Source organism: Protopterus annectens, chromosome 13.part0 (genome assembly GCF_019279795.1).
Source record: "Protopterus annectens isolate FY-2018-M chromosome 13.part0, PAN1.0, whole genome shotgun sequence".
NCBI classification, from domain to species: Eukaryota; Metazoa; Chordata; order Ceratodontiformes; family Protopteridae; genus Protopterus; species Protopterus annectens.
Window position 1 is genome coordinate 734,320,889 of NC_056747.1, and position 17,259 is coordinate 734,338,147.

Below are 17,259 nucleotides of genomic sequence, written 5' to 3' on the forward strand. Positions count from 1 at the left end.
CTTGGGGATAAGTTCAACCACATCAGGTTCCTTCCATGTCCACTGTGAGATCAAATCAGTGAGCTCATCAGTGGGGGGAGTTACCCAGGAGGTAGATGGGGCATATCTAAATGTCTCCAGGGGGACCCCAGAGGGGAACAATCGGGCCTCCTTTCAGGAGCCCTGGTAGAGACTGTCAGAGAGCATGTCTCTAGACCCTTGGTTTTGCAGGCCACCTCTGCGACATGGGTGGCGTCTTCCATTAGAGTTCCCCCCTCTGCCTCTGAGGGAACTGTCTCCACCTTGATCTTGGAAAGGACCCTGAGATTTTTTGAACCACATTTTCCATCCCACTCATTGGTTCCTAGAGAAGGTCCTTTGAAGGGTCGAAAACATACTCACATCAGAGTCTTTCCAACTTTTTCATACCTGCAGAGTGTGTCCTTCACTTTGGGGCCAAATAAGGAAGAATTTGAAATGGACTGAAGGGTTGCCAACTGTGAGGCTACTGAAGCTTGAGTCTTGACAGTAGTGGTCCCTAAAAGAGAATTTGACTTTTTTTTTTTTTATCAAATCTCTTTGCAGCCTAGTGGAATGTGCCAAATAGTTCAGAGACCTAAGAGCAAAAGTCACTAGAGCATAGACATGCTTCCCAAATCTGTCCAAAAGCCCTAAACTCTCTGTTAGGGGGATGGACAATGGAACTTTGTTCTGCAAGTTCCTTCTCTGTGGCCGCTGCCATGACCATGGTGTATACTGGTACTCCTTTGCTCCAGAATTCCCTTCCTCTTGGTGGTGTCAGAATTCGGTCTGGTCTCTTGGAGTTAAGTTGAACCACATCAGATTCCTTCCATGTCCACTGAGAGATCAAATTAATGAGCTCATCAGTGGGTGGAGTTACCCAGGAGGTAGATGGGCCCGATACAAATGTCTCCAGGAACACCAGTTCCCCTGGGGAAGGATTTTGGAAGGACCGACCACCCCATTGTTTGAAGATATCTGGAATGTCTCCAAATGAGACATCTTCAGGTGGTAATCTAGGGGATACTTGACTTTAAGTAACATCTCAGTTTTTGGAAGAGATAGGCAGGGAGAGGATGGGAGTAAGTGGCATATGACCCACTCATCCTGAGAAGAGGGTACAGTGGTTCCCAGCAAGATAGTGCTAATGCCTTAGGGTTGTATGATAAGCAGGCAGCTGGAAACTAGGAGGATTTGGGCTGTGGGTACCAAGGCTAGTGATGGTAAACCTTGTTGGTGTGTGAGAAGCAGTGTGCATGCACAGATGGAGTGGCGTAGGTGGTCCCTGTGATAATGGAGAAGCTCATGTCACCACCAGAGTTGAGTTAAGATAACTCAACACATTCCCTTATCACCAGGATGCAATTGCAAGCACAAACCACTCTCATGGCTGCCTGAATGGTGGTCCTTCTAGACTGCAGTCCTCCCACATACTAGGTATATGCCTAGTAAGGGTGAATGAATGGCCAAGTTCAGTTGGGAGAGGTGGATGCTTCATAGTTGTCAGGCATGATGACAAAAAGATCCAGAAAAAAAAAATAATTTGTATGAATCTCAGTGAGGGAAGTTTTTGGATTTTAATACTGACATTGGCAAATATATGTGCAAGGTACACGCAAAATAAATAACTTGCAGGCTAAATGAATTTGAGCACTTCTGGTTCTTGGCTGTTTAGGTCAGTCATTCTGCTAACTAATGATTCAAAAATAAATTACAATCATTTTATTTAATGTGTTTTTTTTTCTTCTTCCTTTTTTCAGCCTAAAATTGTTGAAGCGCTGCTAGGTTATGAGATACTCCAGGTATCCTGTGGTGCATCACATGTTCTGGCTGTGACCAATGAGCATGAAGTGTTTGCTTGGGGCCGAGGAGATAATGGTAAGAAAACTTTTCACTGTTTTTTTGTCTTGCTCTTCCTCTCCATTTTTTGTTGTCCTTATTTAGAGCCTTTGTGACTATTTCTGCCATTAAGATTTTTTTGGAAAGGTAGGTAGGTAGTTGCTGTTGACACCCAATGACCTTTGCATAATTTGACATTGACACCCAAATTTTCTTAACAGCTATCCAGATATTATTTTATCTTCCTGTTTGAGTTCTTTGGGTTCCAGGCATACTTCTCAAACTCTTAGCACAAGAAATCTGGACAAAGCCTAAAATAATGGAGAGACAAAGATCCAAAAATAGAAAACAGGGACACATTTTAAATACTGCTCTTATAACTTTAGAAAATTGCTAGAATAACAAGATTTGTATTAGCATGCATTTTCTGAAGAATATGAAGCCTGACACTCAAATGTATGTCATTATTTAATGAGTAATTCGCTATAAAGCCACACATTTTATGAGGAACAGACGAAAAATAAAAGGCAAAAATATGGACATTCTGCAAAAATCTGGACAGTTGAGAGGTATGAATCCAGGGTTCACTGCAAGATCAGAGATATTTGATGGTGGCAAACAGTATTATGTCTCTTTACATGATGCTCATTTTTGTGTTACTAACCGTCAGTGCCAGTACAAGTACCATATGCATCATAAAAGGATTGTTGGAAACTCCTAACAATTTTACACATGGTATAGCATCTTTTTCAAGGCTTTTAGTATTGTAACTCGCTTATATTTGATTTCTGATGTATTTCTCTGGCTTTTGATACATCTACACTTTATTTTATACTTTCTCTTTGCCAATTATTTTCTGTGTATAGTAATGGACTCCAGCCACTACAGAAAAATACCCCAGGTTCATGGGTTCATAGGTAAGTACTAGGCTAGCTGCCTTTGTGGCCCATTTTAAGCCTAGCCATTTTTTTTCAGTGAGAATCGAACATGTACCTCTTGTCTGTGAGGTAAACACCTTAACTGTTATGCCAGCCCCCATATGAAAAATGTATTTGTTCTTTTTCGACTGGGTTAATCCCACTAGGCTAGTAATCTCTTTTCAGGGGAGACCCAAGGTGGTATTTATACTATTAGGGGAAACTTGGCCAGGGCATTAGGGAACTTCCTCAACTCTTTTTGATAGGTGCCGTAGATCTTTTACATCCACCTGAGCTACCACCAATTCAAGCAGATGGGGCCTCATTTTAACATCTCATCTGAAGGATGACACACTCAGGAGTGCAGCACCCACCTTATGCTGCACTATAGTGCCATCAGTCAATCTACCTGGTATAGGAATAAAACCCACAGCCTTCTGTACTAAGGGTGGGTAAGCTACCTGTTGCACCACTGACACTGACACTGCTTAACTTGGGTCAGATGTAGTTTAGTCACAGTGAACTGCTTATAGGTTCTTGGTAGTATGAGTTGAATATAAGTTTCGGCTAGTGCAAGGTGAGTCCATTTTTTCATTGGTATAATTTAGAAAGGGTAGAGGGTTCATAGGTTCATACTAGGCTATCTGCCCTAGGGCATTTATAAGCCTAGCCAGAGTGTGTGTGGCTTTCACCACCCCTTAGGATGAGAATACTATACCCATTAGTTTGCTGTGCCTCTGTCCAGCAGTGACACAGAGATGATTCCCGGGGTAAACCTATGATCTCCCATCCACTCGTCAAGATTTCTCTTGAACAGAGTCAGTGAGGGGCTCTGCCTCACATGGACTGGGATTCTGTTCCATAGTGTAGGGAGTCTCTGGGTGATGAATCTGTCCCTACAGCATGTCCTATTTATATCCGTGTTGAGGTTTAAGTCTCTTGCTCTCGTGGCTCTGGTGGATTTGGATTTTTTGAGGTGGAGCATGTCCATTAATTCCGGGTTGGACATGGCCTTGTATGTCAGGCACAGATCACCTCTGAGCAGACGGTATACGACTGAATAGAGCTGGAGTTTCTTCAGTCGGGCATCGTATGACATATGTTTGAGCCCCTTTATCCTTTTGGTGAGGAACTTTTGGGGTCTTTCCAACTGCTGCAGGTGTCGGGTAAGGTACATTCCGAATGGGGCATTGTACTCAATCATTGGCCTGATAAGTGAAGAGTACAGGGGTACAATGACCTCTCCTGATCTGGATGTGAATCCCTTCATGATCAGGTGGGCAATGTAGAAGGTCTTCCTAACCACTTTGGCAATGTGAGTGTCAAAAGAGAGGCTACTGTCAACTTGGGTCCCCAGGTCCCTGATAACTTCTTCCGTGTTTAATGGATTACCACCTATGTGGTAATTAGGGGTTACCTTGTTTTTCCCAAAGGGTATGACTATACATTTTTTGGCATTTAGCTTAAGGCCATGACTCTGGCACCAGTTATCCATTTCTATGAGAACTCTCTGGAGGATGTCTGTGTCTGATGGAGTGTCAATTATGGTGCCCAGTTTGCAGTCATCTGCAAATTTTGTCAGCCACAATCCCCTATGTTTGCCTGCACTTCAGAAAAATAAATGCCGAACAAGAGGGGGCCCAGGACTGAGCCCTGTGGGACACCGCTCGTGACCGGCTTAGAGTCTGACATGGCACCAGCAACTCTAACCCTGTGTGTTCTGTCCTTGAGCCAGTTTGCAACCCATCTTGTGACATATGGGTTTACATCTAAGCTGGTGAGCTTTTCTATGATGCCCGAGTGGGGTATTGTGTCGAACGCTTTTGCTAGGTCAAGGTAGGCTGAGCGAACTGCCTTACCCTCATCAATGGCCTTAGTGACTGTTTCGAAAAAGTCGACCAAGTTCAAGAGGCAGGATCTGCCCTTGACAAAGCCAAATTGGGTAGGATCCAGTGTCTGTAGGTCCCCAATGTCTTTATTTATGAGTTCCATTATGATCCTCGCCATAGCTTTGCAGACGAGGCTCGTCAAGCTTATGGGGCGGTAATTTCCAGGGTCCGTAGAAGCACCGCCTTTGTGGAGTGGGACCGCATTTGCCGTACGCCATTCTTTGGGTACGTATCCTGTAGTAAGGCTAAGATTAAACAGCAGCCTTATGTGTGGGTTTAGTTCCTCATTGAGTTCGTGTAGCACACAGCCGGGGACACCGTCCAGTCCCATTGATGCTGTGTTTTTTGCTTTAGAGAGAGCAGCTCTCACCTGGGCATCTGAGATGTTTGGGAGGCTAGACTCTGGTGGGATAGATATTTCTCCTTTTGGGGGGGAGGGACGGGAGAAATTTGCACTGAACCTGTCTGCCAGTATGTTGGCAATGTCTGTGGTATGTTGGCAATGTCTGAGTTTCTCATTTAGTGTGAACTTTACCCAATTACTAAATTGTTGGATGGCTGTAGAATTTCAGTACGGGATGGTATTAGCTATCACTTAGTAAATACTGTTATGTTTCATCATCCTTGTCTTTGTCCTGACTGACATTACTTGGGTTTTATTATTGTCCTTCAAAGAAGGACAGTAGTGTAGGTCAACTTATGCTTAGCAGTGGCTAGTGTTTTTGAGCACATCTGGGTTGTGACTGTCAATCAAATTAGTACAGCCAAGCCCCTCAGCAAGTGGAACACTTCAAATTTCAGATTCAACTTCCTTTGAGGAATCAGCTACCCCATAAAGAGTTTTCAGTATGCTAGAAATAGCATGCAGACCCATACACATGGTCCTGTAAGTATCATACCTAATAAACTCACTCTGTCACTCCAGCCAAATTAAATGGACAGATTAAAAGGTTATATTTCTGAAAATAAATTGCTGTATTGTTATCAAGATCACCAGGGTTCACCACTATTTCCAATTGTAAGCCCCATAGAGCGCCATTTGAAATATACTGTGTATAGCTACAACCTTTAAATATATTAAACATCACTCTGTTAAGCCAAAACATGTGCAACTGACTAATAATGGCTGCCAATGCTTTAGTCACCATTCGACCAGGAAATAAAAACATACATATATTATATGTATGGCTGTGAAAGTGTTAAATATGTAACTGAAACAGTATGAATGGGCTCGAGTATTAGAGTGTTTATTCAGACTGAACTCTAAAAGGAAAACGTCTCACATGACATACAAATTCCTTCTAATTCAGCATTTGCATTTAAAAGTGTGAACATCACATGTTACAGCATTATAACTTAGAAATAAGACTCTAAAAATGGTTAAGTTAAGACATAATATTAAGGGGATGAAGAGGGTTTTCCTACACTGTGGTTTCACTTTTAAATTATGTGCAGTGTTATGTTACATCACTAACTGTGAAATAAGAGACTTCAGAATGTATAAAACCCAACGCATAATAATGAGGGGATGAAGAGGGTTTATATGGAATGTGTTTTTGCCCCTGCAGAACAATTTTTTTTTTGTTTTGTTTTTTATTTTGCTATATGTGTGGTGGAAGACCATGAATCCTAGTGTTGTTGATATAGTAGTAGGAGATCGGTGCAGATTATCAGGAACCAGCCATTTGTGTCATTTTTTTTTTCTTATTTTTTCCAGAAAACAAAGGAACCTAGTGATGTTAATATGCATGTCCACTTTTCTCTCTGTATCAGGCTACATAAAACTGCCAGCCGCCAAAAGGGACCACTAATTCCTAAAGAACACTCATAGTCAACTTTCCAGGAAAGGAGAGTTTATTTATTTATTTTTTTTACAAAAGTAGAAAGTCTACATACCCTTTGAAGCTTCAGTTGCATTCTTGAAGCTGTGGTATCCTCTTTGAAAATTGAAATATACCCCCTTGCCCAAGCTGGCTGGTACTTGGGTTGGTGTGTACTGCATAGCATCTCCATCTTTTACTTATGGACATGTGCACATAAGTATTTATGTATTTTAGTGGTCTGAGTTGCTAAAAATTACCTCTGTTATTTTATTTGTGTGACTCTGTGTTCTGCATTTGTTTCTCAGGGCTACATAAAGTTATCTGTTTGTTTATTTATTTATTTTGCTTTTCAACTGCCCCCAGGGCTTTTCATTTACAAGTTTTTTCCTACCCCAGATTTGTTCCAAGACATGCTTAGGCTGGTGAGGAGACTGAGGCTCCTGACAGTGTCATATTGCTCTCTGAGGATTCTTTTTGTATTATGCCCCATCTTTCCCACCCCACACATACACCCACTGTACATATAGGCATGCTGGCATATCATTTCAGCTCCGAGGCAACTATGCAAGTATCCTCTGCTTACTTCCCTTTAGGATAATACTTACCCTTTGTACATTTCAACCTGTGCCACGAATTGGCTTTGAGATGTGTCCAGATGCATGACCTCTTCTCAGTATGAGCCAATGCCTTAGATGCCAAAGTCACTTGGTTGTAACCCAAAGTCTGCAGTCTGTAGAGGACTACTATGGTTAATTTTTCTTATGCTTACAGCCTGAGTATGGCAGTATAGTATTCTGAATTGGGTCTACTATGTTCCATGGAAATGTACAAGCTGTCAACAGAAGTGCTTGTGCATTTCTTCATGAAACCCTTTACCTCATATATATATATATATATATATATATATATATATATATATATATTTGTGTTGTGTGTGTGGTTTGTGGAATGGGGATGTTAGAACCATATATATATATATATATATATATATATATATATATATATATGGTATTCCATGCAATTAACCACAAATTTAGAATATGGTTTTGTAAGGAGAAAAACCCTCACCCCCACCTTTGTATGTATTCCATCTGAAGCGATTCTAGAACAGCCATTGTCAAATTTTGAAAACAATTTTTACCTTTTCCTCTTCTACCTGTCAGTCTCTGGAGGCATCAACAGTTTTATGAGCCTAAACACAACACTAGAGTAAGTATTGCTCAGTGACATTATGGGCAAATAACACTTTGAGCAAGTCAAAATAAATCTTTTCTGAGACGCTGGCTTTTAAATATCTGCTATAGGATGCAAGCCTTGCAAACTCTGAAATTTGCAGTATTGACTCTTGCAGACTTTTGTTCCATCCATCTTTCAGAATGTGAGAAAAATGGATGTATGTTTTATTTATTTATTAATTAATCCATTCATTAAGTAGGTGGACTCGCCACAAAGCTCTTTTCAGCCATGATCTAAGTTCAGTAGAGGGCAGAACAAAGAAATGTGCACAATGCACAAAAATGGCATATAATAAAAATATCTATGTCAAACATAATCACACACATATTACATCAAATATTAGAAATCTCAATTATATGCAAACTAGGTTAATTACATTGAATTCCGTGTTCCATTGCTATCACAAGAGTGCTAATATGCTGATAAATACATCAAAAACTAAGAGTATGAGATTTGGGAGACATAAATTGAAAGGTTACTAATACAGCACAGAGATTGAAGCTGTAGATTTGTTTAGGGAACTGGGTATATGGGTAGATCCAGCTTTGAGTTTTTCTAATCATATCAACCAATTGGTTAATGATAGTTATAGAACTGTAGGTTGTATAAAAAATATAGGAAATCAAAAACAGTGAAGTCATTGTTATTAGTTACATTAGACCCAAACTTGAGTATGGAATAATAATATGGAAAACTTATAAGAAAACAAGTATGAGTAAACTTTAAATAGTACAGCAGAAATACATCAGGGGCATCCATGGCTGTGAAAATGTAAGTTATTCTGAAAGACTAAACTATCTGAACTTGTGCAGGATGACCCAGTCATATACAGATATTTAAGAGGAGATCTTATTCAGCTATATAGAGCATTTAGAGACAACTACCCCTGGGAATCTTTGGGGTTATCAAAAAGTAGAGAATCATTAGACAACGTGTCTAGAAGATTCTTTATGAATGAAAAGTGTATTAATTGGTTTTCTGAGGGAGTGGCCAATACATGGAATAGACTACAAAATTACATTAAAGCAAGATGCCTGGACACGTATTACATGAACAACTGTTTTGGTATATTAGCAGGCTAGAAGGACATTACTGTCTGTACTTAAAATAATATGTATGTGTGCATGCTAACATAAATTTTAACATGCAGGAAGAAAGCTATTAATTGCAATAGTTTATCCTATATGTCAAAAGCAGCAACTTCTTTCTCTTCTCTGTGAACAGAAAGTCTTTCAGCTTAAATCAGTAGGTTTAGCTGATGTCTTGCCTCCACAAATAAAGTATTCCAGCAGGCTGGCTCAAATTTACTAAAAGCTCTCTCACCAACATATGTCTTAAAAAGTGGCCTTTGAAGGGTTAAGGCATCAAAAGTATTTTTTCTGATTTGATGAATACTTAGGGGCATATGCTTTCTTTGATTATTTTAACTTGAAAAGTACACAGATATTATGCAGCTGCTCTTGTAACAGGAAGGAAGTTTGACTGTTGCAGAAGCAAGCAATCGTGGGTCCTGGGGTCAGCTAAAATATGAAATGGCCTAGCAGTTTGAAAATGTACTGTATTCAAAGAAGAATTTAATGCAATGATGTCCACAACATGTACATTTTTGCTAATACCATTCTAGCCACAGATGAAGTGCATTAGATATTATGTAGCTAATTTTATTTGTTGAAGGACTTTGCTAACCATTCTTTCAATTCTTAACTTAAATAGAGTAGAATCCAAGTAAAAATCAAGATATTTATGTTCAATGGCCTATTAAATTATTTCTTCTTTTGCTTCATATACTAATAGCTGTGGGGAAATTTGTAGCTTTTAGGAGTAGGAAAATCATAATAGCTGTTTTTTTGGTATCCGTTACCAATTTGTTTGGCAGCTTCACTGGTAGAGGGATAAATATAAGACTATGGCCCAGGCAACTTGAGTTCAATCAGCTGTTTTGGCAGGGAAGAATGGGTGTGCAGGAGCAGGATGAGTATAACCCAGTCATGCACTGACACAGTCTGCAGAGGAGTGTCAGTGATGCAGATGAGTGGACTTGGGAGCAGGTCGTAGACTCATCAAGCTATGGCCTTTTGGTAGCCTTCAACAATGATGTATGGAAAATGCACTTGCATGAGGAATGCTTTGTCTGCCTCCACAGTGACACAGATTATAAACCCCCCAACCAGGGTGGGGGTGGAGTTTGTCATTAAAAATGTTATTGCTGGAATGCTGCCAAAAGCAAAAGTCACCTTTATTGATGCCTAGATGACTGCCCCCCCCCCCCGAAAAATCCTGGGTGAAATTCATGAATAAGGAAATGAACAGGCTATGCTCAGTTTGAATGAGTTTTGATAGATACAGGTATAACAGCAAAAATCACATACAAAGCATTAACTTGTTTTTGGATCTCCGGTACCACATTGAATTAAAATTTCTTTGCCTGCTCCATTGGCATAGAGAAATAAAACCCTGACTATGACTCAGATGACAATAGTTTGATTAGCAGCTCAGACACTTACTGGATCTGGCATGAAGGGGGACAGAGTGCCATGGCTTTATTGGTTTGCCCGCCCTGAGGGGGGGTGGGGTGAGTAGGAGCACATGCCAGAGGTACACACTACATTGATGGAATTCTCACTGGATGTTGGAAAAGCCACATGAGCACAAGCTTCAGTTGTGGCAGGAATGTCCTTTAAACTTATATCTTTTGAAGAAACAAGTGACACTCCTTCTTTGATGGTCACTACATGCAAAATCCTTGGTGTGTTACTGAGTGTGTACCATGGGGTTAGGGCCATAGAAAAAAAAAACCCTAATGGCTGCCTAACTGATGGCCTTTCTCTGCCGGCTGTCAGCCCAGTGAAAGGGGATGAATGAATCAGTTGGCCAAGATGGTGGCTGATGATTAGCAGAGAGTGGGGAGAAAAACTGTATACAAAAACATTTGGAACTTTGAAAACTATTGGGGTGGGTTGGTAACACTAAGAACTAGAATATTACATGCGTACATTGTTAAATCAAGGTAAGAAAAATCAAAAGAAAAATTATTTAAAAAGATTGGAGGATAGGTCCAGGAATAAATACATGAGGAGCTCCACTAGTCATTTATCTGATGTCAGAAATAGTGTTGCCTCAACTCACCTGAAAGGTTCTCTTGCTCAGATAACTGTGTAACCAGGAAATCACAACAGGTCAAAAAGCAACTTTCATTAATATTTTGTAACACACTAACATTTTGAGTAGAGTCTCATGATTTATAGCAAAAATTCATGTCATGTCAATAAATGAACCACCAGTAATTAGCTTGTTATTTTTATGTTGTATTAGTAACTTTCTATAGGACTGCCAAAGTACTACAGCCAAACCCAAAGTTATGTTGTGCACCTGTTATAAGACCATAACTGTTGATTTGTTCAGTGATTTGCAGAGAAATATGTTGCTGAACCTTAGAAGTAAGTTCAGGTTGATTAAGCTACTTTAAACTAATCTTTCCTTGAAGTTAACCAAAACACTAGAGCTGATGTTGTCAGTCTTCACTCAGCCCTTTACAGTGGGCTCGGTTCTGAACCTCGGAACTGACTCGGCCGTTTACTCCAGCTTGTGCCTTCCAAACTCTCAAACCAGACACTACCCATAATGCTCCTGTCAAAATTACCTAAGATCTCATTTGCTGCTTCGTAGGTCAAATGCGTTTGTCCTTCTCTTGAGCCTTGGCTGATTCTGAGTAAGTTTATTTGTATCAAAACTCTTATCTCTACATATTTTTTCTTAATTTTCTTCTTCAGTCTTCTCTCTATCTATCCGCTACTCTCGTAGCTTCACATGAGTGTGTTTCTTTTCTCTTCATCTTTCTACCGTTGGTAGTCTCTTTAAGTACCATTGTTGGTACATTTCTTTCCTTTATTATCATTTTAGGTGTTCTTGTATTACCATTGTTGGTATTTTCCTCTTTCTATTTCTATCCCTTCTTAATTGTTTAAAAAAAAAATCTTCATCACTATATCTCTTCTGTGTGTGTGTGTGTGTGTGTGTGTGTGTGTGTGTGTGTGTGTGTGTGTGTGTGTGTGTGTGTGTGTGTGTGTGTGTGTGTATGTGTGTGTGTATGCGCGCATGTTTCAGCTCTTTTTTTTTTGTTATGGCTGAGAATCAACTCTCCCCTGTCAAAACTTCAAAAGGTACCACCAGTTTCAAAAAGTGCCAGAAGTGCCAGGGTAAGATGCCCAGCTCTGACAGGCATACCTTATGTGTATACTGTTTGGGGAAACTACATCTTCAAGAAGATTATTCAGTTTGTCACAAGTTCTATGCCCGTACCCTTACTGAGGGGAAGAATAAATTTATCTTGAAGTGACTTCTCAAATCTGATTTCGAAGAGGCCAGTTCTGGGTGTAGGACTGAAACTAGCACAACTTCATCCTCCTCTTCTTCCTCCACCAAGAAATAATCTTCTTTGCTCCTTAGTTCATCAGAACCATCCAAGAAGGTCTCTAAACTGCCCTTGGTATTGAAGAGCTCTTCGGCACTGGAAGATCTATCTGGCTCGACACCCAAAACTATATCGGAGCCGACAGCGACGTCTTTGGTACCCACAGTACCCTTGGTGCTGAAACAGTCACAGCTGCCTTTGCTCCCTAGGACAAGATACTCACCAACGATTGATCCTTTTAAAGACAGGCCACCAAGTCCTTTTCTCAAAGCAAGACCCCCCTAAGTCTCCTTCGACTGTCTTGATCTGATCTACTAAGAGTCTCTCAGAAGCCGACATTTTGAGACTGGTGGATCAGCTTCTGGCAGCGAGGGGATTGTCCTCTGTTCCTAGCCACACTGGCATCAGAACCAGCCAATCTATGACAAAGACCCTTTCTGCCGTAGGTGTATGTTTCTCTACTCCTCAGAGGCCCTACTCCAGGAGCTAGAGAAGTGGGAGACTATAGTTTAAAAAAATCCAAAGGGCCTTTCCAGGATTCATGCGGCAAAGACTTCCCCAGTGTAGAGGTGGAAGTAAAGGAAGACACCACCCCAGAGGCAGAAATGGACTGCAAAACCAAGGGTCCAGAGAATCCTTCTCTGGTACTTCCTACCAGCACCCCTGAACGGGTGCCTGATTGCCCTCCTCTGCAAGCAGTCAGGGGATGACTCTCTCTGCACCAGTCTGTGTGGCAAATATTAACTACTGACAAATGGGTGCAGGGAATAATATCCAGAGGTTACAAAATACCATTACCAGTTCCCCCACCATCCCAGAATAAACTCCTGGATGTACCACCCAGTTACAGGGAAACAGCAGCTTTAGAAATTCAAACACTGCTAGACAAAAGAGTTATCCAAAATGTCCCACCAGCCCAAACAGGATCTGTATTTTACTCAAGGTTCTTCTTAGTGCCAAAAAAAATCGGGGGATTGGAGACCCATCTTGGATCTCAGCCAGTTCAACAAGGCCATGCAGCAAACAAAATTCCGATGGTCTCGGTAGAGTTGATACTTCTAGTCTTGGAAAAAGGTGATTGGATGTGCTCTGTAGACCTTCAGGACACTTACCACCATATAAAAATGGACAAAAGCTCCAGGAAGCACTTTGGGTTGGGAGCCAGTCATTTCCAGTTCAGAGCGCTGCCCTTTGGACTCACCATAGCCCCCAGTGTGTTCAACAAATGCATGGCAGTTCATCTCAGACTGCTAGGATTTAGAGTATTTCCTTACCTTGATGACTTGCCCCTTACCGCTACCACCAGGCGTCAGTTAGAATGGGCAAAACACTACACTCTTCACCTCTGTACATCTCTAGGCATAACCATAAATTTCAAAAAATCAAACTTGCAACCTGCTCAGCAATTAGAATTTATTGGAGCCCGTTTAAACACTGTTTCAGGAATTGCCTCCCTCCCTCCAGAAAGACTTCATTGCATCAGATCACAAGTTATTAGACAAATTCTACAAAACAAAAGGGTACTAGCAGGACTAGTCCTACAAACATTAGGCTCCATGGCAGCATCAATCATTCTTATTCCCCTAGCAAAGGTATCACATGCGAATTTTGCAATGGCTACTTGCTTCCCAGTAGTCTCTGATGCATTTATTCATTTGACATTTGTTTACCAGAAAAGTCCATCTGTGTCAGAATGAACTCATTTTCAGTGGAGGCCTAGGAAGAAAAGTGCCATAGTTCCATTATTGTTGTAAAGAAAATATGCAGGGTGGTCTAAGTTGGCTTAACAGTAACTTAATATGTATAAATACTTTACAAAACATAGTATGTGAAGTTATTCTATCTCGCCGTTCATTCTTACAGATGGGTTCAGAGCCGATCCTTGGCTCCGAGTTGGCCTACTACAAAGCTCAAGGTCTTCAGACAGGTCGAGGCCAAGTCCCTATCCCATGATGCACCTAGTTACCTCAGATCTAGTTTGCTGCTGGAATAGATTGGAGGTTCCTCACATAGCTTGGGCCAGTACAAAACTTTTTTCTACAAATTTATCTGAATATCTTGTTATTTCTCTATTTTAGAGTAACTTACCTCTTATAGCTTTATTGTGTGTAATCCCATTCCTTGGTGTGCCTTTTCTTGATTAGATAATAGCTCTCTTTGGCCTAGTTTTTTACTATAGGCATTGTTATATTTAGTGTAGTTTAATTAGTAGTTGTGTGCCTTTGAATAGTGACAGTTTGTCACAGCCTTTTGATGTATATTTAGATATATAGATATCAGAGTGCTTAGATAAGTAGTTATAGTGTGTGTGTGTGTGTGTGTGTGCGCTTAATAGTATATTTATTCCATAGTTTTTAAAGGGCTTATTTGAAATAGTTTTTGGATGTGTCTTGTTTATTACAGTACCCTTTCTTGAGACTGTATATTCCAGTATGGCCGATCAGGATAAGGATAAACATTCTAAATCAGGTTTTAAGAAATGTACAAATGTGGACAGAAAATGTCTGTCACTGATACCCATGTAAATTGTGTATACTGTTTGGGAGCACTGCACCTTCAGGAAAGCTGCTTCATTTGTCATTCCTTCTCTTCTAGGGTATTTCAGGAGAGAAAGAGAAAGTTAATTGACAGTGGATTAGTCAAACCATCTTTTCAAGAAGCTTTGAGTGACCAGGACAGGTCTAGCAAATCCTCAAAGTCTTCTAAGGCTTCTACTTCTTCGGAACTTAAAAAAAATGTAAGAAACCTTCAGTGTCGGCTCCACAGCCCTGGGAGCTGAGCGTCTTGTCTTTTCAGAGCCGGTCCTCAGTCCTGGAACTGGTATCCAAGGTATTTAAATCACTGATCCTTCAATCAGTGCCCCCATCTATCCATTCATCGATTCCTTGATTAGCTTTTCCGATTTAGATGTGGGTCGTGAGGTGCAGAAGTTGCGACAGGCACCGGCGTTTGCAAAATTTTTATTGGCTCCGACCCAAGGGTTTCGGAACCAAAGACTGTATTACCATCTACTTAATTTCCTCCTCCAAGCCATGCTGGTCCTTCGGAGCCAGAGGAGTCAGACTTGCTGATTGTTGAGCCTTTGGAGCCGATGCCTGTTCCATTTTCTCGGACTTCCTCAGCTCTGATCGAGGAGTCTAGGAGCCGACACTCTCTGGGGAGGATAGTCGGACTGCCTTGGTTACGACTTTGCATCTCGGGGCTTCGGCTCGGATGAGCTCGACTCCTACCTCTGGTTTGGTGCCCACTGCCCCAGTGCCGGGGGGATTGATGGTTTCCTCGGATCCAGCAGTCCCTTCTCATTGGAGCAGACATGCCTTCGAAGCCATGAGGAGAGTTATGTCTCCCAAGACATCTACGTCTTCAGGTCCGTCTACCTCTTCCCCAAAAGCACCTGTGTCCACTTCTGCTTCACAGATCCTTTCTAAACGGAGAGACCCAGAGCCTCAGGAAGCCCCATTGTGTGGCCCCTGCTCTTCCGAGACCTCACCAGAGGTTCCCACTGCTGAGGTTTCCAGGAAGAGAATCTGTAAGAGGAAGCACTTAGACTCCCTGCTGGAGTCTCTCACATCCAATACCGACTTAGATGAACCAGAAGGGTCCCCATGGTCACCCTCTGAGGATATCTGATTTGCTGAGATACGAGAAATCCTTAGGCAGAGGGGTGACTGGCAATCCACCAATCCTACTGAAGATGAGTCGGTTCTCCTGAAGACTTTCGGGTATCAACCCTTCACCTCTTGGGTGTCTCTGCCCTTTGATGAGCTCATGGAGCTGGTCTCACAAAGGGCATGGGAGTCTCAGGACACCATGGAGCCTGTCCCTAGGAGGCCTAATAAATTTATTTCTGCCCCCCCAGGAAAAGTCTTTTCTTACTAAGGGAGTGCCAGTTGATGCCATGGTGCTGGCAGCAGCCACCAATAAGGAGATTTTGGAAACTTCTTCCTCTATCCATCCTCCTAACAGAGATTCTAGGATCATGGATATATATGGGAAGCATGCGTACAGTTCAGCGACTTTTGCACTGCGTTCACTGAACTATCTCACCCATTTTACGAGATTGCAAATAGATGAGCTAAGAGCTTGGAGATATTCTTCAGGGTAAAGTAGCTGCAGGAGCTTCAGATAAAGTTGCCTCCAAGCTTGCTACCCTCAGTTCCATAGTGAACTCATCCGTGCACCTCATTTCTTATGCAGCTGATGGAATGAGTGGGGCAGCGGGTACAGGAATTGCTCTTAGGAGACACTCCTGGATGTGCTTGTGTTCCTTCATGGAGCCCTTTAAGTCATCCTTTGTCAACACCCCTTTTGATGGCTCATCCCTTTTCTGGCCCAAACTCAAGGAAACTTTAACCAGTTGTGAACAGGAAGGAAAGACTCTGCCATCGGAGTCCGTTTTTCCACTCCTACCAAACCCTACCCCAAGGGTCCAAGGGGAGGAAAGATGTGGTTCTGAAAAGCCCAAGGAGCCTTTCAGGACACATGTGGTGAACCCCCCTCCAGGGTCAGAGGAGGGGGCAATAATGAAAGATGCCACCCTCGTGGCAGAGGCGGTCTGCAACACCAGGGCAACAGAGATCAGTTCTTTGGAAAGCCCTACCAGCGCTCCTGAAAGGAGGCCCGACTGTCCTACTCTGGAGGCAATCGGGGGTCACTTATCTTTGTACCCAGACACCTGGCTCAAAATAACCAATGACAACTGAGTACAAAGTATAATTTCCAGAGAATATTTCATTCCTTTCGCCACACCCCCTCCACTGACAACAAAAATCCTGGATGTTCCACCCAGTTACAGGGAACAGGCAACAGTAGAGGTCCAAACATTGCTAAGAAAAAGAGTCATCCAACCAGTCCCAGCAGACCAGATAGGATCCGGAACTTACTCAAGATTCATAGTTTCAGAAAAGATAGGGGACTGGAGACCTATTTTGGATCTCAGCAGACTAAACAGATCTGTCAAGAAAGAGAAGTTCCGGATAGTCACGCTTTAGTCGATACTTCCCTTTTTAGGGAAAGACAATTGGATGTGCTCGATAGATCTCCAGGATGCATACTACCACATAAAAATGGCCAGACCATCCAGGGATCATTTGCGCTTCTGGCTGGGAGCCAATCATTGCCAGTTAGAGCCCTGCCCTTTGGTC

The 17,259-nt window shown here is 41.8% G+C and overlaps 1 protein-coding gene across 1 annotated transcript in view; it reads left to right on the plus strand.

Moving 5' to 3' along the window:
- The window catches only part of NEK8 (NIMA related kinase 8), an 806,012-nt gene that overhangs the window by 522,354 nt on the left and 266,399 nt on the right, over positions 1-17,259 (plus strand). Inside the window, exon 10 of the mRNA XM_044054419.1 lies at positions 1,761-1,878. Coding sequence (XP_043910354.1) covers positions 1,761-1,878 — 118 coding nt within the window. The remainder of the gene's footprint in view (positions 1-1,760; positions 1,879-17,259) is intronic.